This window comes from Limanda limanda, chromosome 1 (genome assembly GCF_963576545.1).
Source record: "Limanda limanda chromosome 1, fLimLim1.1, whole genome shotgun sequence".
NCBI classification, from domain to species: Eukaryota; Metazoa; Chordata; class Actinopteri; order Pleuronectiformes; family Pleuronectidae; genus Limanda; species Limanda limanda.
The window spans coordinates 38,275,604-38,303,138 of NC_083636.1; the positions used below are offsets into that span (position 1 = coordinate 38,275,604).

At 43.9% G+C, this 27,535-nt stretch overlaps 1 protein-coding gene across 1 annotated transcript in view; it reads right to left on the reverse strand.

The window, feature by feature from the left end:
• Positions 1-283: 283 nt before the first annotated feature.
• LOC133010336 (PALM2-AKAP2 fusion protein) overlaps positions 284-27,535 on the reverse strand; it is a 66,126-nt gene continuing 38,874 nt past the window's right edge. Inside the window, exons 9-15 of the mRNA XM_061077883.1 lie at positions 9,091-9,300; positions 8,403-8,765; positions 8,036-8,134; positions 7,823-7,924; positions 6,287-7,706; positions 6,019-6,197; positions 284-3,738 (exon numbers count right to left, since the gene is read on the reverse strand). Of these exons, the coding sequence (XP_060933866.1) occupies positions 3,613-3,738; positions 6,019-6,197; positions 6,287-7,706; positions 7,823-7,924; positions 8,036-8,134; positions 8,403-8,765; positions 9,091-9,300 (2,499 nt within the window). The 3' untranslated portion in view covers positions 284-3,612. The remainder of the gene's footprint in view (positions 3,739-6,018; positions 6,198-6,286; positions 7,707-7,822; positions 7,925-8,035; positions 8,135-8,402; positions 8,766-9,090; positions 9,301-27,535) is intronic.

A 27,535-nucleotide genomic window follows, 5' to 3' on the forward strand; every position in this document is an offset into this window, starting at 1 on the left:
CATAATTTCCCACAAAGCATGTCCTCTCTAATGCTTATTAATTTCATCGGCGGTGTTTTCTGATTTAAGTTTCTTTGTGAAAAGTGCCACATACATAAAATAAGTTGTTATTATTTGCCTGAGATTTGAAGGATGATCCGTCTTAGCTGAAAATCAAAACGTTCACAAGCACTTCTGCTCACTGTTGTCATCACAGGACAAATATGTGAGTACCTATTCATCTCATTAATGTCAAAATAAAAGCGTGTGTCTGTGTAAACGAACCACTCAGAGACCCGACATCTACATGTTTTGTTTTTAATGAGAAAATATTCATAATATGTATAGTAGGTGTATAACTGTGAGCCTTACACGTGCTATAAAATAACAAAGCAGAGTATGAGCATACAAGTGGTTAACATAGGGACAGAGGTTATACACGAATACGTGATCGATTGCTTTGTCATACACTGAAGCTCGGTGCGACAACAAGCTACCAGCGTCTTGAAATGATAAATAAATCTCCTCTGCACCGTCAATTCAAACGACAAAAGCATAATAATAATAATAAGAGTAAATCACACAGTTATGAATCCTCTGGGTGTTTGTGATGTCTGTTACCTTTTCAAAAGTGTTTACTGAGAATCGCGGCAGGTTTTTTGAAGCAGAAATTATTTCGTGTCTGTTAATAATAATAAAAAACAAATTGTGCTGTGAATACAGTTTTTGAATAGGCCACAGTAAAACAATCATTTATCACAAAGGAATTGATCCGTTTGTCATCCTGGAAATATAAGCTCACATTTCCACTATTTCTCTTTGGAAAACATTAAGAACCACAATGACTAACATATGCATTTAAAAAAAAAGGAAGATGTCTGCAAGCTTGAGTCATGTCTGGAAAATCCCACATAAGTCTTGTGCTAAGAATAGATCTCAAAGCAGGATCAGCAACATAGCACTTCCTTGTTGTACACTTTCCTTTACATTCTCATAAAAGAAACACCCTTGTCGTTTATCATTAAATACTTATTTCCCCTTTTATATATTATTAAAAGTTTATAAAAACAAGAACAAGGACGATTCTCTGGAACCAATGGGAATTTTTTTTTCTTTTTGTTTCAGGGGTAAATGTTTGCACTAAAGAGGCAGAAGTCATTAGTTTTCACTTCTGGTTGGTGAAGCAGCTGGCACACACGTTTGGCATAGTTTGCCAACTGGGAATTTTCCTTTAAATACAAAACAATACAGATTATTATTATCTATTATTCTTCTTAACATTTTGTGCAATATTACCTCAGTGTTCTTTTGAATTTCAGACATTTATTGGAGGGTTTTGTTCAGGGGGAGCAGACAGAGAAGTCTGGGACTTTGCTGAAGGACACTTGATCAAAACTTTAACCTTTGATTTACAGAAAAGAAAATATCATAATCCTGGATAAAAAAAAATCTGGATGGCTTCAAAATGAAGAGTGAAAAGTGGTTCGCAACACCGCATCGACATTTCTACTTTCAATCCTCACTCATTTACCGATTGTGTTTGCGTGTTTTGTGATTTCATTTCAAACAGAAACATAGTTTTCTGCAACGGGACATTCCACAGTATCATCAGTCTCTTCTTCGTCCATTTTAACAAAACAAGAAAATCACGTCATCCTGCAAAATCAATATATTCGCTTTGGAAAAAATCAACAACCCTGACTTGCAGTGAGTAAAATGAAGATCTGCTGAGCCCGTTGCTACTGATCGTCTGTCTGCGACTTGTCGTGTCAGGTCAGGAAACGAGTGTAACGCCATGAACACAAGCTGTACTTTTATTTTCTTAAATAGACTCAAGAGCTCAGGCCCACACTTCGTTTCTCTCTGAATATCAACATTCGCTTTTGGTATCACAACTTTGATATAAAAAGCTTTTTTTCCTCAATATATTTTTTTTTCATCAAACTTTATCCTCAGTTAGATCATTTATCAAATACACAGTCCTACCTCGGTATAATACATGAAAACAAACTGCTTACATCAGAAAAAACAGGTTCGATGAAGCGGTGAAGGTAAAATAAGTGATTTTTTTTTTTTTAAAGAATATAAAACCCTGGACCCAGCCCTTTCTTTATTTAACACATACTGACACAAACATAACCTGCAGCTAGCTTCCCTCCCCCCCCGGCCTGTCTCCTCCTGCACACTGAAGAATAGTGATTTGTTTAGATGGGGCTGTGTATTCTCTCTAACGTCTACCGAAAACGTAGTAATGCAGAATAGGAGAGGATCAAATACATCACGAGTGTGAAGCGTTCAACCTTGAGCTGACAGGTCAAAGGCAACGCTGCACCTCGATGCTCGTTTCGCAGGTTCCTCCCTGACGCTGATGCTCAAGGGCTGCTGCACACGAGAGGATTCTCAACTCTTGACTGATTTAAAAAACGTGGGAGACCACAGTCATGATCATAATCTTAGAATCTTAGAACGCATACACCTGATGATTTGTCCAGAGGCGATTTCCAGTCTTGAACTCTCACAGAAACTCCCAATATCTTCTTCTTCACTTATTTTATGGCGGTTGCAAACTTTTTGGCCACCACCTCCTGAACTTGAGTGTGAAACACTCGTGTGAATATACGTCACTTCAGAAAAAAAACAACATTTTCTCTCTCTCTGTTTATCTCTCTCTCTCATGCTATTAAGGGGTTTCTGTAGGAGCTGATTATCATAAAATATATAAAACGATCTCGAATCGATTCGAGATCATGGAGACTCAGACTCAACTGGATTATTTTGTAAACCCCTCACACTTCAGGATTATTTGAGCAGATAATCGGCACCAAGTGACCTCCAGGCGGAAATGACCCTGCGATTGTCGGAAAGGGCAAATTGGGTCTATAATCGCCCTGATCGTCCTCGAGTGTGCAGCAGCCTTAAAGTCGCCACTTGAGATTAAATGCAGGAGCTTGAAGAGGAAAGCTCAGAGCGACATGTTGTCTGTGTGTTATTACTGGGCTGTGGCAGCGCAGGATACAGACCGTTAAAACTTTGCAGGTTCAGAAAGTGATGCTTGGGTTAGAATCCTGTTAAACATCACATCCTCTCTGCAGTAGCATCAAAACCATCAAAACCAGTATCAGCATACACCCGCTCATCTACTGCATCATCTTCCCACACATTCTAAAGCTCACATTGCCAAAACCATCATTCTCATCAGGTCTCAGATGACCTGTCGTAATAAAATCTTTAGATCTTAGCCCGCATGTCAACAAGAAAGTGAAAAATCCTATGAATACTTAAGTCATTCAGCGTCTACCAGCCAGTAAAAAACCTTCTGTCCCATATAAACCTCTGCAGAACGTCCTTAAACCATGAAACCCTTTCAAAGTGTCACTCACTGCAACACTTCAAATGTCTCTCACATATTCTTCGTCTTTAAACTCCTCTTCAGTCGTCAGGTCCAAAAATCGATCTCCTCGGTGAGCGCCATCGGTCAAGCCGGCGGTTCACGTGATCATCAGAATACTATAAGTAAAATAAATACTGTTTCCTTCCTTTCTTTGTCCTTTCTCCTCCTGTTTGCATTTCTTCCTTCATCCTCCTCTATCTCCTCCGACCAAGTCCCTTCACCGTCTCGCAAAAGGAGCCGATTTACTCTTCCTCTTCTTCCTCCTCCTCCTCTTCCTCCTCCTTTCCTTCCTCATTGGTGTAGAGGCCGGCTTCCCACCTCAGCGCCATGTCGCTTTTCCTCCTGGTGACACGAGTGGCCTCCAGAACCTGACGAACACAAAACAAACAATCAGACATTCGTATTTCATTTTAGCTGCGAGCTAAGAAGTGGTTCACACCCATGCTTTGTTCCGTCACAAACAAAACACACCACAGTGACTTTAACGTGCCGTGCAGTGGATGTCAAACACTGAAGGAGCGCTTGGTTAGATCGTCCTGCAATGACGGTTTCACGTCTGACATTTGTCAAAATAAAACAGTGAAATGAAGCGCACCTGCAACATTTGACAGTAAATCAAACACACCTTCAATATTGATAATTACAACAAAAGATTCATGCTTGAACACCAGAACTGTTTCATAACTTAATCCTCAGACACTGTCTCTCCCTCTCTCTCTCTCTCTCACACACACCAACACACACAGTTTTACAAACACCCATCCTCACACACGGGGGACATTTCTCTTTTGAGCAGGATTCAGGGTGAAGGGGAAGTAGATGCGGGTAGAAGCTGCGATGCTGAGATCTGACATAACAGAGGATGATGATCTAAAATGATGGAGGAGGACGTTATATGATTCTCATTAGACTGAGTCCAGTTATGTAGCTGGAAACAGAAATAAGACCTGAAATTGATGATAACCAGATTGAAATGGATATAAAGAAGAAGCTAAAGAGAATCCAGAGCGTCTTGATCGCCGCCTTTTGGGCGGCTGCAGTATAGTTCATAAATCCTGCGTCCTGGTCGAGAAGGTAAACATTTGTGTGTGTGTTGGGGGGGGGAATCAAAGCTCACACACACAAATCAATGGACAGGCACATGCAGCACCACCACCACAGAACAATAAGCAGTGACACCACAAGCAGACCTGGGACCAGATAGAAACAGATTTAGGTTTTATTTACATTCCCATTTATATTATATGCACTAGATTCAATTCTAGAAGAGTTTGGATTTCTTACTGTTGACTCGTCTACCATGACATTTAAGTGTAAACTAAAGACATACATGTTTTCTCAGACTTTTAAGAGTCTTTAAGTTATTTCTATTCACTTAACGCCCTATTATTCTATATTATTCTATATTGTTTTGTGTTATCTCTTTGAGTCTTTCATCGTCCAGCACTTTTGCCAACTTTGGATGTTTTAAAACAACACTGTGCAACTTTTTTTTTTACGGTAAAATAGCAGTTTCAAAATTTGTTTGATGGTGGAGAATGTGGAGAGTGACACAGTGTTGCTTTAAATGTTCTTTTTATATATAAACTTAACATGACAATACAAAAATTGCCATGGAAACAACTTTTTACACATATTCAGATCACCTGGATTAATGGTTCTTTCAATTAGATGCTAGGTCTTGGTATATGAAGCTACTCTATTATGGGATTTAAGGGTTTTAACTGTGCAGAAACAATCTTTCTTCGATTGGAGTCTGGCCCAGGTCTGTGGATGTAAACAGAGTGGACGGAGTGAACAGGTCGGGGGAGCGACAGGTACCTCGGTGGTTACCTCGTTAGCCAGCAGCAAACGGGCATACTGGCCGACCAGCAGGAGAGAAGCAACAGTTACACAGAGTCAACACATGTGATGTCATCATGGAGAAACAATCAACAACAGCAGCAGCGAGAAAACACAGAGCACCGCAACATGATCAGTTCAAAATACATCCAGGAAAATATCTTGAAAAAGAAATTAACACATTAACATTTTTATCTATTTTGCAGTTCATGATTTCTTGGTGAACAGATTCATTGAGGAGAAGTGAAACTGTTGATTTTTTCACATTATGGGAAAATCCATGAAACAAGTCAATTTTGGGTTGAATCAAATTTCTTTAAATATTTACTTTAACAGTTAAGTCAGACAAATCCAACACTTATTGTCAATAGACACTTAAATCTTAATAATGACTATTAACAGACGTATTCAGATACACATTTTCATGTCCTGTTTCAGAGGGGGAGATTCCCTTTGGTGTTGCACAGAATTTGCTCATACCAATGAGTCATGGGTATTCAATATATGCTGACTTTACAGAATCCAAATGAGAGGTCATTTCAGGCCACTAACAGTGAGACAAGCTGCTTTGTGCTACTTTCACTTACAGAGAAATATTTCAACATCTAGGTGGAAGGTCCAGATTTTAATCACTCATCAATTTTGTGGGGACGTAGCAGTGTTGTTTCTTATATTTTCAAGAATAAATGACAAAAATAATGGTCATAATCCTGCAAACAAAAATGTATTTACGGTGATTTATTGTTTTTTGATGGTTGACAGTTTTGAATTTTCTATTTTCTTTAAATCTTTGATGGAATACTTACACTGTTGTCGTCTATCTTCTCCCTCCTCTTCACCTTGCTGGATTCAAAGTCTTCCATGAGCGTCTGCATGTAGTTCTTGGTTCGTGACCCCCCGGAGTCCTCGCTGCCGGCGTCGGACAGAGCGCCCTCTGATGGCGAGGGCGAGACGGGCGGCACGGGTCGAACCTTCTCGATCTTTCCTGTAAACCACACAAAAACACAAAGAGTCAGACAGCTTTGTTGAAGTGACACAATCACGCTAAGTTTGGTGGTTTTTCAAACAACTAACCCGGTGCTGTCTTCGCTGTCAGAGTGAGTCTAGTTGGCAGACTGTTGCTCTTCATCTTATCTCCTGGAGTGATGGTGGTTTTCTTCATCCCTGTCCTCACAGGGCCGTGGCCGCTGCTGGACGCGTTGCTGGAGCGAACTTTAACCACAGGCACCGTCTCCCTCTGCTTCTTCAGCTCCTCCTCCCTCTGCTGAGCCGCTCGGATCTCCTCCTCAATCATGGACAATGTTCGCTGCTTCTTGGAGCGCAGGCGGAACGGGCCGCTGGCCGCCGCCTCCGGCTCGGGGCATCGCGCCGCCACAGCCGTGCTGCGCAGCTCGGCCGCCTCGGAGTACTTACTAAAGTAGCTGAACTCCGGTTTCTCCGGGCTCGGAGGGGAAGGCGGGCGGTAGACTGGGGTCGGCCTGGAGACGGGAGCGGTTGAGGCAGGAGCTTGAGCCGGAGATGAGGAAGCAAGCGCTCTGGCGTAAGAGGACTGGATTTTGATCCTGGGGCCTCCGTTTTTGGCTCTCTGTGGGGGGGAGACGGTCTGAGATGGCGGCGGTGAAGGCGTCTGGAGTTGTGGCGGCTGAGGCTCCAGGAAGTCTGAGGGTTTCTCTGCGTGAGTGACTCTCACCTCTGGATACCTTTCTGGCAGAGGGGACGGGTTAGATGGAGCTGGACTGGAGGACACAGGCGACTGGAGGCTTGGAGCTCCACCAGAAGACTCAGGGGAGAAGGAGACTGGCACTGGACTACTGGTTGAAGCTGAGGATGGAGACACCGGAGTGCTGTACTGGGAAGAATCCAAGTCCAATGGCTGCCACTCCCCGTCGTTCTGAGCCGCCAGGGCGTTTTGGATGGCGTTTTGGACGAGCACCCCGGCGTGGAACTCCAGCTCTTCCTCTGTTGGACTGCCATTGGTCTGCCCGTTGACTGGTGTGGTGGGCTGGGGGGTGGGAGGTGACACCGGGGTCAGTGGCAGCGGGGTGGGGGGCAGCGAAGCCCCGCTGTCGGAAACATTATCCAAGCTGAACACCGTGGTGTCCTGAGAGCGGACAGACAAGTCGTCCAATCCCGAGTCTGACTCCTCGGGGTTGTAGGTCGGCAGGAAGTGACCCCTCCCTTCCTCTTCCTCACGCAGGATTTTCATGACGGCTCGTTCGCACGTGAATTCACCTGCGATTCCTTCATCAGACCAGGTCACGTGACTCTCTCCGGTGTCAGCGACGATGTCAGCGCTCCCCTGGCTGCTCCTGGTGGTGGCTTTCGAGAAAGGTTTGGCCGAATATATCTGAGGAGCTACGTCCTTCCTGGTCGTCTCCCCGAGCAGGAACTGGCTCCTGGCAGAGGAGAAGTCAATCTGCTTCTCCAGAATGTCCTCCTTCCTGGTCAGCTCGGGGTCAAAGGTCACCACTGACGGAGGGCCTGACACCTGTGGCTGTAAATAGAGATGGAGACAGAAAAGTGTCAAGAAAAGAGAGAAAGTAATCCTCATGGTCAAAGTCTGTGTGTGTTTGTGTGTTAGCTGTGTGTATGTGTGCGTATGTGTGTTACCTGTGTGTATGTGTAGGTATAATTCTGCCTCTGCTGTTTCCTCTCCTGGTATTTCTTGAGCGACTCGAGCTGGTCGGTTTCCAGCTGCTCCTCCAAAGGAACCTGGAAAGAAAAGAAAAAACAAACCAACCAAAGGAACCGGTTTGTTTGTCAGTCAGTTTGTCGGGAAGCAGCAGAATTCAAACTGAAATCAAGGATTGAACTGGAGCCCACCTCTTGAGGAGGGTTCCACCAGCGCCGGGCGATGCCTGGGTTCTTCTTCACAGCCTGGTCTTTGATCAGCTCCTGACGCTCTCGCTCCAACTCGTGAACCTGAGCAGAGACAAACATGGGGGAGAATCACCATCAAGGATCCAACAGTAAACTTTAGCTTTTCAATTCATTTGGATATGAAAGGAGGTAACACCCATGCATACTAAGTGTTAAAGTATCAATGTCTGTTCAGTCCAATATGACTCAACTGAACATTTGATCTAGTTTTCTAAAGGATTTATTTTGGATAAATGAAGTCTGTTGATTTAAAACAGTTTCCTTTATCGTTGTCCATCTTTATTAATACACTCTGTGGTCTGCTGCTCACCTCCTCTGTGGGCCGTGTCCTCGTCACTCTGACGTGCTGCTCCTCTCCGGGGGTGAAGAGCTTGGCGGGCCGCCTCTCCTCCTGAAACGCCCTCAGCTCAAACTTCGCTCCGCCGCGCCCCGACTCCTCCCCCTGCACGTGCCCGTTGGTTCTGACGGGGGAGTCGTCCTGGTGGACGAACGTTGTCTGTCTGTGCCCCTCCACGATGATGTGCTGGTGATTGACAGGAGGGGATGCTGACACACAGACAGACGGGGGGCTTCTGTCAACGCTGATTGGTGTGTGGTGATCTGACGGACACGAGGTTCCATTAGTGGGTGTTTCAGAGGCTGCGTCTAACACCTGGTCGAGGTAACGGATCTCCTGTGGACACAGCACATGGTCAGGCTGCTGCAGTGGACACATTTTGCACAATATTTGTCAGCAAACACTTCATACTGTTAGAGCAAGGGTGTAAAATGTTATTTGGATGATAAGCCATAAAAACTGTATATAATTGTGTTGTTTTATCGCAATTAAAATGTAGGGGGAGCTCCTCTACATGCATATTCACCACATTTGAGGTTGGACGTTCAGCAAAAACCATAGATTCTGACAGAACCAGTTCAATTACCACTCAAAAAGAATCTGAAAACGTCAAAGTTTTCGATGTTGATTTCTAAGAATGTGACTCTGAGGACCTGCGTACCTGAGCCACCTCGCTGTCGGGGGTCTCCTCTTCGCCGTGGGCTCGGTTGTTGGGAGTGCCGAGGCAGCCATGTTGCATCTGCTGGCTCTCCAGCTCCATGCTTGCGGGCCTGTCGGTGATAACGCTGACCGATTCCTGGAAACTGACGCTCTTCAGGGCTCGCTCTCTCGGCGTTGAGTCACTATCATCCTCGGCTGCCCGCCACGATTTCTGTGTCAGCAAAAAAACACACAAACAGACAAAGGGCGTGTGGGTTAAGAGATACAGTACAGAGGGGCTGCACACTACAAATACAATGTTTAATCAAAGACAGAATTAACAACCAGTTTTAGCACAGAAAGATCAAAATCTGATATTCTCTTGACTAACAATCTCTGTAACACACACACACACACACACACAAATACATATCTGTCTGCATTGCAGTAGCACAGTGTTTTGAGTTGAACCTCTGCAGCAGGAGTGTGTTCTGACTCGTTCCAACCACTAGAGGGAGCAGTACACAAGCTGCTGCTTTATAACTACTACGAACAACAACTGGTTCTTAAATTTAAATTCAACCACTTAAAAAACAGTCGAAACCATTTGTGTCTTCATCACTTCAATATGAGACGTGTTCTGCAGTTGTGTGTCGCCGACAGTGGAAATGTTAGAAGAGATGTTTCAGGTTCTGCAGCTGTGAAGAAGATTTTCTGTCACGCACTTTCAGTCCCTGTGTCTTCCCAGCCTCAGCTTTTCACTGAGCAGCCTCACTGGTGCGTGTCTGGATTAAGTGCCTGGCTCAAGGCCACATCATAAGCAGTTGTTAAGACGACGAGAATGTGTTTCTTCCATTTCCAAAATCCCAATGACCTTTTCTTACAATTAATCGCATAACTGCTAGACAGAGTTTTGCACTAAAACATCCATTAAAATGGCCTCAGAAATAAATGTGATCATGTTATTGCAATACACTGCGCATATTAAAACAAACAAGTGACTTTGACAACATTATATGTGACAAACAGTCACTAAATATGTTCTTATATCATTACTGAAAAGTGTGTTACACCCTTTTGAATCCCCATTTAACACAATAGTCTTCCTTCCTTTCTAGTTTCTAAATCTTGGAGAAAAAGTCAGTCTATTTGTGTCGTATTGTTATTGATGCTACTATCTCTTTCCTTTCTTTTTCAAGATAATGGTGTATTGTCAGCCTGTGTTAGGCTCTGAACATTATGTGCATGACACAATAATAAAAATCAACCGATCAATCAAATCCTTGTATTTGGTTTTAAGGCTCTTGAAAGACTCTCAGGGACTCGTGTTTATGGGTTTGGATTCGTGTTTTCTATTCATTATCTTGTGTTACCATCCTAGTGACCTTTTGTCATCCATCAAGTTGTCTCATTTCCTGTTTTATTTTGAAGCCACTTTCCTCATTAGTTCCTTCCTGTCCTTTTCCTGTTTCCTGTCCTTATGAGCACCTGTCCTCATGTCTTCAAGCTGTGTTCAGTTTTCTTAGTCTAGGTCAGTTTCCTCAACATGTTTTTGCTCCTTGTGTGTTTTTAAAAAAGCTCATATTGTGTTTTTTTATTGGCCAAATGATACATTGGTTGGGCACTTTTTGTGATTAACGCATTTTTCATCAAGACAGAAATAAAGCGTCATGTCAAAGCACACATTAGAAAACACGCTGGCCTGCAGGAATCAAACCTGTGACCCTGTCTTCTTTGTGAGACATCTGTCCGACACATTGTTCTCCAGAAGCTTCACGTGCACGCTCCTGTCTTTTATTGACTTCCCATGAAACAAACGCTCTATTGGCCTCACTGTTTTACTGCCTTGGGCTTATTACACCTCCACTCTGAGGGTGTGTTTACTTCCATGAGGACCTGTTGGCCCCGAGTCTTTGTAACATGCCAAGTGTGTGTGTGTGTGGAGGGGGGGGGGGATTTAATGAGGGTCACTTGAGTGAATAAGATCCCTGTTCAGTTAAACACACATAAGGAGGGAGTCTTGACTTTTTACATCCTTCCACACTTAAAAGATCAGACTGTCTTTAATGATGTTTATAGTGATTTTAGTTAATTTATCTACCCCTCTTTCTCTTCTCTCTCTCCTTTGGTTTTCTCATCCCCTCTATGGTCTTTGTGCATCCTTTCATTCCTCCCTTCCTTCCTCCCTCCGCTCTGTGAACTGTTCCATTGAAGGAACAGCAGTCAGAGAAGTCACATGGTGGATTATGACACCCGGCCTCCTTACAAAATCCTTCTTGTCTCTCACATACTGAGGCCACACTCTCCTCCACTCTTCTTCAGGGCTCTCTCATCCTCCTATCCTCATGTGTCCTCTTTTCTTCACAGAGAAAGAAAAGATATCGCCTCGGGCATTTTGCTGATCTGTCTGGCTCGGTCACATGCGAATTCCTCATTTTGCAAAGTTAAAACCTATAACATTTTACAGTAAAACATGAATTCTACGTTGTTGCTGTGTCATTGTTGATTCTTGTGTAAGGGATGTGATCTGTTTACAGCTTCTAAGTTTCTCTACTTGTTGTTTGAACTGCAGACGTGCTGCATTCCAGGCTATGTTTGCAGTTTGTTTGAGTAAAACCCTAAAACAGTGTTTCGGCAAGAGAGGAAATGAAAAAAGGGCCACGGACACAGACGACTAAACTAATAATACTCAGCACGGCTCGTCAGAGGTCTACAGCTATGCTTGTGGCTTTGTGGGTCTGTGTAATAATACAGATAAGTACAAGCCACATTATCACCTTTTAATTTCAGCTTGTGCCACTCCGTTATTACAGACATGGAGTTTGAGGGAGATTGAACTAAGTACACTGAAGTTACAGCATTTTTGTGGGTTCAAATTTAAACTTCCCATTGAAATTTGACCCCTGCTGGTGATTTGAGTGAATACAGTTTTCAGGGGACTCCTGCATTGGCTTCACATCCATTTCTATATGCAACCTATGCTAATGAGTGAGGACACACACGGGGTCTTCTGTCCACATCTATCTGACCCATTGTGTACATTGCATGAGTGTGAGTGTTGGAATGTGTGAGTGTGTCCAGCAGCAGGACAGTGCAGAGGGGGAGGATATCCTGTTACTGCCTCAGGAAAACAGTACTAGAGTACAGGAATGTCTCATATGTGATGCTATTCTCCTGCACACACATTCACGAACACACACACACACACACACAAACACAATGGAGTGTGTGTGTGTGTGTGTGTGCAGCAGCAGTGCATGCAAGCATGATTGTGTTCTTTCAAGTGTGTGTATTTGTTCCACAGGTGTATATTCATGTGTGTTGCATTGAGGTGAACTGACATTCCAGGCATAGCTGTCTGTCCTCAAGGTTGGACTTGTGATGAAGGACAATGTGTGTGTGTGTGTGTGTCTCATGCATGCGAATATATGCCAGTGTCCATCTCGTGCACCTGTGAATCACCTGCGTCTAAATGTCTTCGCCCTCAGTGTATTTTTAGGCTTTTCTACCTTTGACCTTGTCTTTGCTTTACCTGTATAAACTGCTTGGCTAGATACCGAACCTTATTTTGTCTCAGGGACACTTTGCCTGAGCCTGAGAGTCGTGCAGTCCAGAGTTTGTGCTTTAGTGTTGGGTTTTTAATCATTTAATGTTTTAGACGTGAGTTAAAAGCTAAAATCAGAGGTGGGGTTAAGGTCCTGAAACGAATCCGAAAGGAAATATTAGATTTCATGATTAGAAATATGATTAGGATTATATATAGAGACATTAGATGCCTACCTGGTCCTGTAATGCACAATAGCAGTTTTACTTTTGCTTTTTCAGATCCTTAACTTGAGGAGAAAAAGGGCAATCATTCTTCAACATGTACATAAGGCTGCAAAAGAATGTTAAATATTAAACTGTTGAGGTTAATATAAGGGGTGGGAATAATAAACATAGTGGAAAGGGAAAGTCAGAACTACATTAGTACAAATGTGAGTCTGTCTGAGTCATTTTTTTGCTGCTGTCTCATTTTCGGTCTGTCTTCACGTCCATCACATCTGGAAATACTTACTCTCCGACTGTGATGCACCAAAATCACAAATACACACACACACACACACACACTTTGAACACAGACACTTGGCCGCCCGCCTGAGACCGTGCGGGGGGGTAGAGGGGAGGTTCATAAGCCTGAAGACAATCACCCGAAAGACAATACACCCGAACGCTTCCTGAACGGGAAACCCACACACTCTCTTTATGTCTCACAAGCTCCATCGTTCAGTTTCACACACAAACTCATCGACCGAGCCTTTTAATATCACGTCACAGTCGTCTGCTGGAGCGCTCACTGCGGTCAGAACACATGGCAAACGTAAAGACGAAAGCCTGATGATATATACGTCCACAGAACACACACACACACACAGACACACACACACACACGCTGAGCTCCTGTTGTAACCCAGAGCAGTCTGTGTTTCCCCCTGGCTCTGTCTCCTGGCTAAATATGATCCTGTGTAGTAACTGGAGCCCGGTGCTCTCGTGTCCAAACAGCCTGGATTGTGAACCCAGGCCAACCCAGTGCTATCATGCGCTTGTTCAAGATTTCAGTGGAGACTGTTTGTAGAAGCTGAATAACAATGGTTACAACTGATAAACTAAACTAAACATGTGGTTAAATGGACACACAGGGCTTTATCTGACTGGAAGTGTCAGCAGAAAGGCAGGTGGGCTGACAGAGGGGGGGCAACAGCTGGACTGAGCAGAGGAATCGGTGTGAAGAGGGTAAAGGGCATCGTGTTGCAACCTCTTGATAAACTTTGACATGAATACTTAAACTCAACAGAAATATGACTATAAACAGTAAAACTTCTGGATTTTGGATCGGACTTTAGTGAATTCTGACACTTCCTCCTCCTTTTCCATTCCCAAGTTGCTCCCTACGTATAAAAATTTCACGGCTTGGCCAACAGATGAGGGGAAGTTTTTCCAAAAGAAACACACAGAATATTTTGCAACCTTTCTCCCATTTTTCTCATTCAAATAAAATCAATTTAATAAAAGAAAAAACTGCCACAAAATGCGTAAAACAGATGATAAATATGGATCACATGGGTGGTACTCACCTGTTGCTCTCACAGCTGGTCTATTTAAGCGACATCAGTAAATCCAATTGTAATATTCAAACGCAAGCCTCCTTTAGTTTTGTTTCGTTTTCAGAAGGTTTTATCCCATTCAGCTCTGTTCCCTTCAGCCTCGGTCCGTCCTGTTCCAGAAAGTGGGAGTGCCGGACTTTTCCCCTGGCCAAGCCTTTTCCTCCTCTTCTTCTCCTCCTTTTCCTCCCCTCCCGTCTCTTTCCTCTCCTCCACAAAGCCTCTCCTTTCTCAGTAACATTCCTGCTGGCTGCTCTGCGAGCTGTGATGTCATGGGCTGAGCGTGTGTGTGTGTGTGTGTGTGTGTGTGTGTGTGTGTGTGTGGATTTCTCCAGATGCCCTCACCCACAAAGACCCCTTCTGTACCGGCTCTCCTATACACACACACCAATAACATCCACCCTGTGACTCCCCACTCCTCCCTTCCTGTGTAGGACCAAACCCTCTTTTTCTCACCTCTACACGTATGTCTCTCGCCCCCTTTTCCCTTTATCCAGCAGCTCCTGTCAAAAACTGAGGAGACTGAGGGTAAAGGGCAGAAGGGGGGGCGATGATGAAGAGATGATGACTGACAAAAGAGGAGGAGGAGACGATGAGAAGGTCACATTTTCATCTCTCATCATCAGAGGAGGCTTCAGCCTTGTGTGAGGGTTGTATTCACCTTTTAATAAAAAACTAAATGAAATGAAAGCCTCTAAAGCTGCAAAGTATTTTATCAATAGTGCTTTTAGAGGACACATGATGCTGTTAGTGCTGTTACGGGGCTTGTTCACCTTGAAACAGTCAAACTCAATGGAGGACAAGGCAATTTTATTTATACAGCATCATTCAGACGTGCTTAGGAACCAACTATTGACTAAACCCTCAGTTTTTAACGTCTTGGCTCACACTAAAACTTCCTGCAGGTGTTGGTTCGCGTGTGTGTCTGTGTGTGTCTGTGTGTCTGTGTGTGTGTTGGGTCATAGGATCGGCCCGGGCAGAAACCAGAGCTGACCTGAGTCACGGTTCACTTTCTCGGCTCAAACATCAAGACGCAATGCAAGTGGAAACACTTTCCTCGAATTTACAAGAGCGATTAGCAATACTTTGTCAGCAGCTGCTAAATGATGGAGGATGGTGCCAGCGTGCAGAATGCATTTCAGAAATTAGAGCAATAAATTGTCATCTTTCTAAAAAGCTTAATAAGCAAACGACAAAGCCATTTTACAGTGGAATCTGACAGAAATATATATCTCTGCTCTAATTACCGACTTTCCTCTTCTCTACCGGGATGAAATATCACTTGTTGAGCTTTTCCTTTTTTAAACCGTGCAAAGAAATGAATAAACATCCCTAGATTAAATTAAATCTGAGAGGCCATCTGTGATCTGTTCGAACCATCTGTACATCTCATGTCTTATTGACAACCAAATGAATATAGAACAGCCCTCAGTAGAGTGTACACCTCCACCAAGGTCCAACGGTCCCCTTAAATTCAGTTAAGCCCTTCAGCTGCGATAAAAAAAGAACAATCATGACATCCTATTTCTCACAACTATTCTCTATTTCGTGGAAATTCGTGGTTTTAACGCATTCCTTCTGAAAACCAAACCAAAAAACACACAAAAAGACAGGCGTAAAATAAAGAGTAAGTACTGATGGAAGCAGGAGGGGACGAGCACGGTGGTCCAGAGGTCAAAGAGGTTATCCTACTTTGAAGCTGCAAAGGAAGCCACGCAAACACCAAGTGTTCCCATTATCAGCTGCCCCTCCTGTCACAGGGTAACAGATAGTACGTGTCCCACCCACTGCTTCTAAATATGATATTGCCTTTGGTGACAGTGACATCATTGCGATTCTAAAAATAAACCAACAAAAGAAAAATAAATCAGACGTGAGATGTGCCGCACCCTGTCTCGTTAAATTATCCTCGTTTCAAATGACAAATTAAAACGTCTTGGTGAGTTCCCAGGCCAGAAATAACCCAGAGCCCATATGATCAAGAGAACTCGGTCACAGACAAAATTGGGACAGTAACCCAATTACTGCAGTGGAGAGTTCAACTCCCGGATAGCGTTGTAACACACGAAGACACCAACGCCATTAAAACAGCGCTGGTGATTTACAGAGGGAAGAGCTAACGACTACAGGGTCCAGTTTTAACTGTGAGCGATGAAAAGAGATATAGTTTAAGAAAGAGTCAGAGACTGAGGGAAAACAGCAGGAGTGTGTGTGACGGTTAATTCATGGGCTTGTGTCTGCGTGAATATGTGCAACTGGGTCAACGCCATCGCATCAATACAAAGCAGCGCCCGCAGCCGTCTTACGTCATGGAATAATGATCATGATTGATCCGAAACAGCAAAGGACACAGCTGAGCACCACAGCAGGATAGAGACACATTAATGTTCAGCTGCACGACGCACAACATTCACACACAAATTAGTATATGTACAATTAAAGAAAAAGCTAAGAAAAGTCATTTAATATGTACTTAATTCGGTGAGACAGTTTTGAAACTTTTGGAACGCACCATGCAGACAAAGAAACAGCAAGATTGTGCCTTCCTCCATGAAGGAGCAAGCTATGAACTTTTCACCTTTAAAGCATTTGTCTTATAGGAGGAGGAGGAGGAGGAGGAGGAGGAGGAGGAGGAGGAGGAGGAGGAGGAGGAGGAGGAGGAGGAGGAGGAGGAGGAGGAGTGTAATTTTCTATTCAAAACAAACCAGCACTTCATTTTGATTTAGGCCGATCAAATATGGACAACTTCAGGTTTCACATTTCAAATGAAGCATAAATCTGAACCCGCCTGTTTCATGTTCTCCCACCAAACTGATTTTGGTGGATATTTGAGAAAGGGAGGAAGAGTCTGCGTTGAAGTGTAACATGACCGTCGTCTATTGTGCAGCGCAAGTTATATAATGTCTGATCTCAGGCAGACTCAAAAGACAATGTGCAACTTTTGAACAAAAGCTTCCAATGCTGAGTCCTTCAGAGCATTCAGTGAAGGCTCACACCCTCCTCAGATCTTCAGCCTCACACACACAGCTTTTAGAAACACTCCAGTCTCGCTGGAGGATAGTAACAAAATAAAAGATGGCACACTGATCACTGTTTAAGACATTTAAACAAATTGTGCTGCAGAGTAAAGGGAAGTGGCTGATTGGATAAAAGCCTATCAGAACCCACAGGTCAGCTAAACAGGAAGCCAGGAAGCTCCGCTAACTTGTATCCACGGAAATGGCCCTCGACACAGGATATACACCGAAAACTAGAGGCCACCTGCGCGGGAACACACAAAAAGACACCGGAGCGCTAAAGCATTTCAGCGGTGAAGTCAACATTTGGTTAAATACAAAGTTTGGAACAACCAGAGCAGCCAAGTTAATATGAAAGAATTGAAAAATTCACCCAGAGAGACTTCTGGGGTGTAAACAGTTGCAGCCAAGTCTTTCAGCATCAATAACGCAATCTCAACAGCTGCTGAAGAACGACCACATATACTCTCCACCCCTGACACACAACAACAACAATCATTCAAAGTGACCTCACACAAAAGAGTGAAATTAAAGGGGATTTCACCTACCCAGTGCCAGAGAGCCCAAAACAACAACCACACTGAAATCATGGTAAGTTGCCTTTTGAGCTTCGGGACTTTACAGAGGAATGTTCTGCATGTCGGGACTCATGGCAACAATTTGTGTCCTTTTTCAGAAGCTTCTCATGACACCGCTCGCACACAAGCCCGACCGTCTGAGACCCCTTCACAGAGCGACAACAAAGGGTCCGACAGGCGCTTCAGAGAGGCTCAGCAGGCTGAATACTAATGCTCCACTGACACACACACACTTGTAGTTCTATCTTTGTGAGGACAATCATTGACCAAATTGCATTCCCAGTCAATTACCACTAACCTTAAGCTAATTCTAACCTGAACGTTAAAACTGTGTCTTCAATCTCCAATTGCCAGGGGGCTTTTACACCCACTAACCCAGGTGCCTCAAACCAGGGTCTGGACCTACGGACTAAAACACAAAAAAACGAATTGACAACCTGCTGACGTCAGATACACGCCCATCTACAAACCAATTAATATAAAGTTAGACTCAGTCCGTGGAGGTACTTTCCCAAATCCTCCACAAGGGAATATAAACTATAAAACTGGTCCTTACAAAGATGGAAGTACGAGAACACAAAACAAACACTCACTTGCACACTCCCAGATGGAGGGCTCTTCTTGAGCAGAAAGGTCTGGAGTCAGAGAGTGTGACCACTTGTGTAAACACACACACTCTCAAGCCACAGGACCGAGCGACAGATTAACACTAGACCAGGACGAACTGACACAACACAGACGAGAACACACACTGAACAGTCACACAATGTTACTCCTCTTTCAAATTGGGTTCAGGCTTAAGCTGCTGCAATGCTTGTTTTTCTCTGGACCACAGATGTGCATGTGCAATAATATTTGATGACGAGTCTTACACGTGATGATAGATGCAAAACTGTAAGAATGCAACCTCACATATACATCATACAAACATTGCTTTTGGTAATGAGACATGGTGATTTCAGCCGAGGAGTTAATGTTCCCGTTGCCTGAATGTTCTGGTAAATGTCCTGTTGTTGTGAGTGTGTCTGACCCGGACTATCTCATGCTGCGTCCTTTATGTGAAAAATGAACTCGGAAAAATGTCCTGACCCAATTTTCTGAAGTTCATGCCTGAGAACAGCTTAACTACATTTGTCATAAGTTATCAGGGATATGTTTTTAAGTATTTGGAGAGAATTTTATTTCCTTCAGCCTGCCTTGTTATCTACAATTTTCCACCTACAGCAGGAATAAGAAGAATGTCACACCCTAAACTTCTTGCCAATAACTTTTTTTTTTAAGAACTGTTCCCTTTCCTTCCTTTCCTTCCCTCGGCCTCCCCCCTGGTTATATAACGGCACAGCTCTCTCCTGCTGTTAATCTAGCCAGGCACAGTACATGCTGTCAACCATCATTCCCTTTGTTTCATATCAGATCACACACATAAACACACAGTGATCACAACACAATACAAAACCAAAAAAACACTTAAACACAAGGCCTAATTCATCTTAAAGGCCTGAAAAACAAGTACTTCTTCTGTTCATCTGTTGCAATACAGTCCTTTGTAACCTTTAACTACAACACAAGCTGTTGATAACACACAGTGAGTAATTGCACAACAGGAAAATGTGAGCATGAAAAAAAACGTTCAAAATACGAAATAATAAGAAGGATTGTGCAGGAAGAAAATCTGCACTAGAGGAGGAGTAGACGACACTCGGATGACTGAGTTTGAGAGTTTCAAGTATTAAATGGTGTGTGCGTGTGTGTGTGTGAGTGTGTGTGTGTGAAGTAAAATTCACTGAGCATATAATTCTAATCCTTTCCCAGCATGAATCGGGGGTTTTCAGCGGTTCTCACAGCAGAGACCACACAATGGTTTCACAATACAATGTGTGGTCAGAGAAGCTAATATGGCCATTGGAGATTGCTGTGTTAACTTCTTCTTTTATATTAACAGCAGAGTAGTCCTTAGCTGTTTCCCATCCTCAGCCAATCACGTGCTGTTTTATCTACGGCTCCACATTTGATGTTACAGGTATTTAACTGTTAATCAAATCATCAGTTCAAAGTTAGCGTGGCCTCACATGCACAGAGTCAGTGTGGAGACTAGATTAGATTAGTGACTTACGCTGCAGCACAACGCTCACTTGGATAACAGCTGGCTATGTATAGAAAGCTGGACACACCCACCACAGCACACCAAGCTACTACAAGTGCAATACCAAATTGCACACATTCAAAAAGTCCTTTTTTTCAGCTAAATCAATATATTATCTGACAAATCAATAAAAAATCTGGACCTTTCTCCCAATGTTCTTTAAAGCAATTATTGGATCCACGCCCTGACCCAGATCTGCACCAAATGGGTAATTAATGGGTTCTTCCTTGAGTCATGATGCACCCCCCTCTACAAAGTTTCATGGAAATTGGTTCCGTAGTTTTTGGCATAATCCTGCTAAATAACAAACAAAATGCAGACGAAACATAAACTCCTTGGCGACGGTTAATATTCTGTAAAACACAATACACCACCACAGAAAACTATACTTAAACAATTAAACATTTCAAACTCAAATAGTTAAAACACAGCTACTGTGGTGAACTTATCAGAAATTGAGTCCAACCTTCTTGTCCATCACGAGCACACTCTTCCCTTGCATGAGTCGACTGATCATGTAGCTGGCTCCCGTGTGTACATGTTGATGCTGCATGGCTGAAGCTCAAACCAAGCTCACCAGCAGCATAAAAAACAAAAAAGGTTATTAATGACCTTTGGCTTTAAGGGTGTCTTCCCCCGATCATCAGTCCGAGCACATCAACACTGTCGTCCTGCGAGAGTGAACTGCTACCCAGTGGTAGCTTATAGCATTAACTAGCTCTGCTCTGCCTTGCACTGAGAGGAGCAGTGCCCTAATCACCTGTCTATTTCCGGAAGCCAGCTCATTAGCCGGCAGTATTTAGACAGAGGAAGGAGGCTGCACACAGGAAGACAACTGGCTCCAACTGCAAACAGGACTGAGCCTGATGATCACAGTCATTCTCATTTATTTCTCATTTATGCCACAGCTTGGCGCTTGTCTGGCTGTAAGTACTGCACAAATACACTGTCTCTGCTGATTTAGTTTCAGAACCTCTATCACTTCAGCTATAAAAGTCAAAATTCAAGTCTTCACCTTTACTTAACCTTAAAGGAAAACCCCTCAAACTCACGTCTGCCACATTCTGTGCATTCCACACATTACATCCCCATCAGCAGCCTGCAGGAACATCCATGAATGACCATCATCATGACACCAGCAGATACTGAGCAGAATGAAGTTTCACACGAGAGATGCTCACTGGAGATTTGCACGTAAAAGATTTTTCCTGTCTACACCTTTGCCAGCAAAACTTTGTCGGCCCCATCCAAAAGGAAATACTAGAATGGCCCTCAGTAGAGCTGCATACCTTAAATTCAATCATGCCGCACAAAATTGTACATACTCATAAATATCAGTTCCCAAATGTACCTTATTTTTATAGATCCATTTATTATTCTCTAACAAAACAATGAAAGAACTGAAAAACGCCCTGTTTCCCAATGTTAAAGAAACTTAAAAAAGTTGCTTAATCCGTCCCCTGATCTGGATCGGCCACAGAATTGAATGTGATCTTTCCTGACCCATTCTGCACATTTCCACCAAGTTTCACAGGAATGTATCCTGTTTTTTTTGTGTTTTTTGTGTTTATCTTGCTTGGAAACAAAAAACAACAAAGAAATAAACAGGGGTGAAAACATCCCCTCCTTGGTGGAAGTTATGTGACACATCTACCCCTGACAGATGTTTCCATGAACCAGTAGGAACTAAAAGTGTTTCTGACTCATTTCCCATAGTGACAAATCCTCAAGCACACTTCAAAACTAAAATAGACCCTTGAAGAAGCTGGCAAATATGACATCACCTTCTAAAAGTATCCTGACTTTGAGTGCCCACATCACACAGCTCTCACAAGATTACAAAAAAAAACCAGCAATGACAACCGCGCCCCCCTCCCGAACCTGCGCCCCCCCTCTCGTACATTCTGTAACACCTAGAGCTCAAATGGCCGGCTGACATTCCAGTCTCTGCAGCTGGAATGTGATAAAGAGACTTCTGCAGCGTTTCAGCACCAAAACACCGGGCTGTGTTGTGAGATGAGGCCCTGACATTAGAGGTCAACCTCCCTGCTGACTTCCCTGTAACTACAGATAAAGACTTTAGATTGTTTTGAATTGTACTTTGGGAAAAAAGACTAGAAGTACTAGTTGGAAATTAAAAAAAGTTCAGTTCAGATGCAGTTTGTAAATGTCCAGTTTGCTGTATTTTTTCTTTGTGTGCATGTTTGTTGTAAACATAGTAATTGTGCAAGTAGGTGGTTTGTGCTTCGCTTTGTGTTAAATGAATGACTTCTGTTGCGCGGCTCAACAATAGTCGGGGGATGTTTTGGACAATAGCTGTTGGCGGAGGTTGTGTAATGGTGGCCATCACATGGCTGCGTTGCTTTGTTGCATTTCCTGCATCCCTCCAGTTCTCTTCCTCTCTGGAGCTCAAATACCAAAACAGGACAAAATACTTTTCGGAAAATGGAATGTGACATAAAAAATGACTCCTTGACCTTGTTCAGATGTTTCATTGAACATTTCTCTGACTTCTTTTGTCCTTTTTCAAATCGATGAGTCACGACAGGATATGGAAATAAAAAGCCCTGCTGCCTTTGTGTCATTATGGGCTGGGCAGAGACGAAGGTCGAGGTAAGACATTGATGTTGACCTTTACTGTTCCAAACCCAACCTCTGCATCGACACGCTTGTCTCTGATCTTATCATATAGTCTGGTTTGGCTCCCCTCCCCCTGCGGAAACAACTGAGCCAATCGGAGCTTTGAAGGCAGGATCAAGATGAGGAGGTCACCGTCCTGTGCCACTGCATACGAAGTTTGGCATGGATGAGAATATTCTTTAGTTGACGTGGCTAAAAGGAGGAAACTGGTCCAATCAAATTAGTTCCTCCTGCTCACGTACTTCAGTGAGTCCTATAAGTTGGCATGTATGCTAGACAATATGCCCATCAGAGTTTCCAATAACAACAAACATGGCGACGGTGGACATTGTGATAATGTACTTCTCAAGAAAGAGGCATTTACTTTTCTCCTTAGTTTAATGTTTCTAGAAAAGTGCCATCATCTCTTCAAGCATTTTCCTCTCTCATGATGTCAAGGTGTCGTCTTCGTTCCGTACGATCAAAGAGGAAGTTAAGAGAAACACTTCAGCCGACACAACACTCAACTGTCCCATCATCTCTTCACCGAGCTGTCATCCACTCCCATGGGCCACACCGAAGTAGCCGCAAAGTGTCACTCACGCCACAAAGAACTGCTTAAAATTCCATCTACTTCCAGGCGTGCAAAAACATGAAGAGGCTTTGTTTTAAAAAAGACTGGGAAAATTATTTTCCAGCCTCAAGTCTAAGAGCTGGCCCGAGGACACTCACATGGTTTCCAGTGACAAACACAGCACGTGTTGGCTTTCTTGTCCACACATTGTCATCTGATAAGACCCACATTCGTGACGACATATTGTAGTTATATCATCCACAACAGGGCTGTAGTCATATAATCTGGAACAACTGAAATCAGGACAAACATGTGGATGGAGTATTGACCACATCTTGCTGTAAACCAGCATGTGGTTGGTCCAATCATTAGCCAGCCGTGTAGATAGGTCAGTTTTCGAATCTGAAATTTCTTTAGCATGACACATAGAAAAGTTATCCCTCTATTGTTTGATAGCATGCCAACTACTGTTTGCAAAGTTTACACGTAACTTTTGGGTCATCCGTTTGAGCCACTTGCAACGTCTGGAATTCGTCCAGAAACACAAGGCGGAGTATAACTCTCTTCCTGGAAATGAGCCAGTGAAGGAAAATCAACAGATCTGCCACTGAAAGGCCGACGGCCAGTTAATGTCAACAACACTTTGAGCCCAGTGAGGCTGAACAGACTTCCTTCAAGCATCCTCCTCACTCCCCCATGTTTTCCTCCACTCGCCTTTGCATCGATTGTTCAAGCTACGCCCCAAACACTCTCACCTGCACCTCCATTTGTCTCTCCTCGGGCCCATTGTCTCCTGTCAACGCGTCCATCGCTCTTATCTAGCCTCTCCTTCAGTAGCTCATTCCCATTTCCACCTCCTCTGCTCGGTCAGGTCAGCTCAGAAATGTTGGCATCATCAACCACGCTGCTGTTAGGTAACCTGTGATCGTTTGTATGCATGCTTTCTCGGAACAGGGAGTGGTTTGGAGGAAGAAGACATCCTTGATAACTTTGTTTGACCTGTCGGTGTTCTCACATAATTCACTACCACCACACACATACAAACACACACAAAGTACCTCACACACAGAAACCTTTAGGTGTAATACTAGGCGTTGACTGCCTCAATGGGACATTCAGAATGTGGCAGGTACCTCCTGTCATTAACCATCCAATCAAATCAGAGCACTGGCTGAGATTTTTTCTTTTTGTTTCTCTGTCCCCAGGCCCCAGCAGAGTTATTGGCAAACACTCTGTCTGAATTGGCAGTTTGTTGCTTTGGTTCGTTATTTCCAGAATCAGCCAGCAATTTAAAATGATGACCAAACAAAACAGCTAAGCACGGCTGATGAGCTGTTCTAAACAGAGAGGGAGAGCGGGCAATGAAAACAGACTTAAGCCTCCATGACGTTGTTTACCCCTCAGCTTCTATCTCATCTGATATGAATCCCACCAGCGGATTCTATCTGCCGGATAAAGTTTGTGTCCAAGTGGCTACTTCAAAATAAATCTTCTTCAAAGTGTCCAGACTGTGAACTGGATGCAAAACAGTACTGAGAAATTCATCATTCCTTCTGTATTGTACAGATCAACTGCACCCAAATTAAATGTCGGTATTGCAAGATTAATTTTCAATATATTTAACTATATTATATCTGTATAAATATGAGTTTGTGGGGTAAGTGGTCACGATGTACTGAGCTGAAATATCTGATTTAATCTCTGGTGCCGAGAGGACGATTAAAAGTCATTCGTATGCAGCAGGATGACGCTCGTCCCCAGTGGAATATGAACATTGCTAAACTCAAAACTTCAAGTTGCTTGGCAACAGCTGCGGGCAAAGAACAGAGAAATCTTGTGCAAACAAAAATAAAGACCAACACCCGGTTTGATCACATGCCTTTTTCTACTGTTTATATATAGAGGGAAAAATAAAAAAGTGCTTTTTGGCCGGAGTTGGGGCTGAGATGAAATCCATCGGTACTTGACAATTAAACAGTCTATATGGCAATATAATTTATAATTTTAATCAATAAGGGGATGAGGTACAACACATAAGTGGCTTTACTGTTATATGTCAGATTTGAACCACAGGAGCAAAAATCCATCTCAAAACTTTGAAGAAACAACATTGTGAGATTTATCTTAATACTTATTGATATTTGCTGATATAATTTGCCCACCCCTTAGACCCATTTCTGAAATAGATCATCATCATATTGAATCATCCTGATCTCACAGCAATTCTCACACGCTTGGACTAGATAATAAACCGAGAGGTGTACGTCATCCTAATGATTTCTCTGGTGGAAGAACATGACATGAAAACCAGATTAAGGTCATTCTCGTATCTGGGTTAAAGTGATGCAGAGGAGGAGGAGGAGGAGGAGGAGGAGGAGGAGGAGGAGGAGGAGGAGGAGGAGGAGAAGGAGGAGGAGGAGGAGGAGGAGAAGGAGGAGGAGGAGGAGAAGGAGGAGAAGGAGGAGGAAGAGGAGCAGCACAATGAGGCATGGAGGCTACACTGCAGCAGATAGCCTGGTCCAGTGACCTCCTTTGGGGACAGTGGACAGACAGTATCCTGTGTCCAACACTTTGACAGACAAACAGTGAGATTGCAGATATTACACACAGGCACAGAAACACACATAAAGCCACACACAACGGACACACACACACACACACACACACACACACACACACACACACACACACACACACCCTCCACATGCACACAGCCCATTGGATGAGTTTACTCCCCTTTTGCTAACTTAAATTAAAATCGATTTACACCAGTAATGCTATTGTTTTAATTCACTTTACCTGTGAGAGGGAAGGTGCAGCTTATCCCCCGGAGCTCCTTAACACCGACTAATTACCGGATAATAACCCGGGGACTAGTTTCTAACGGCGGAGGCGTATCCGACCTACTGACCGCTACTTCTCCTCCTCCTCCTTCTTCTCCTCCTTCAACGTGGCCGCAGATGGAGGCTGCTCCGCGGGGACGTTCACACCAAACACCCGCTCTGTGGAGCCGGAGGAGCGGATGCTAGCGGCGAGAGGAGCCGGTGACCGCAGCCTGGGACCGGGGTGACATTGAGTCTTTGCGCGCCAGCTTTTCCAACCTCTCTCTCTCTCTCTCTCTCTCTCTCTCTCTCTCCCTCTCTCTCTCTCTCTCTCTCTCTCTCTCTCTCTCTCTCCTCCCTCTCTCTCTATCTATTCCTCCCTCCCTCTCCCTCTCGTTCCCTCTCTCTCTCTCTCTCCCTCTCTCTCCCTCCCTCTCTCTCTCTCTCTCTCTCTCTCTCTCTCTCTCTCTCTCTCTCTCTCTCTCTCTCTGTCTCTCTCCTCCCTCTCTCTATCTCTCTCTCTCTCTCTCTCCTCCCTCTCTCTATCTCTCTCTCTCTCCCCCTTTACTCCCCCCCTCTCTCTCTATCCCTCCCTCCCTCCCTCCCTCTCTCTCTCTCTCTCTCTCTCCTATCTCTCTCTCTCTCTCTCTCTCTCCCTCTCTCTCTCCTATCTCTCTCTCTCCCTCTCTCCCCCCCTCTCTCTCTCTCTCTCTCTACCTCTCTCTCTCTCTCCCCCTCTCTCTCTCTCCCTCTCTCTCTCTTTTCGGTAGGCACGCGCTGAATAATGCAGGGCTGGCGAGCTCCCGGGAGGCTGTTCCGGCTGTTCTGTCTGTTCCGTCCCGTTCCAGAGAGAATCGAGCACAATGAGGCCGACCCGTGCGGATCAGGTTTCACTGCCTTTAGTTTCATTCATTCATTCATTGGGCTGCGAGACAATCTGCAGCCACTGAACCCCCACCTCCTGTCTCTCTCTCTGTCTGTCTGTGTGTCTTCCACCTCTCTCTCTCCCTCTCTCTATCTCTCTCAAATGTTCTCTGGTGGCACTTTCACCCAAACAAAAGTCAGAAAACTCCAGAACAGGTAGAACCAGATGTGGTGAGAGGAAGTAAGTTAATGTGACCTCTGGACAGATGTTGCCAGATGGGAGATGTTTGCTTAAAGGAAAGTTCACCCCAGAATAATTAAAACTCCCTCATTATCCTCTCACCACTTTGCCGATGGAGGTGGTGGGGGAAGTGTTCGAGTCCACAAAACACTTCTGGAGTTTTAAGAAGAAGTTTTGGGAGCCGTCATGTTGTCCATCTTGAAATACAGGCTATGCTTGGACCTACACACACATCAGGGGCTGCTGTGGCGTCTCTTCCCCATCTGCATGCCGAAGTGTCCTTGGGCAAGATACTGATCCCCGAATGGCCCCTCATAGAAAACCCATACATTCAATTAATTACCTGATTCGACCGTACCAGTGTGACTGCAAACTCCAGAAGGTGAAAGCTAAAACTACTACAAAAAAATCCTCGGTTGTTGTACCTTGAAGATCCTCAATATGTGATGTTCAGGATTTTAAGGAAGT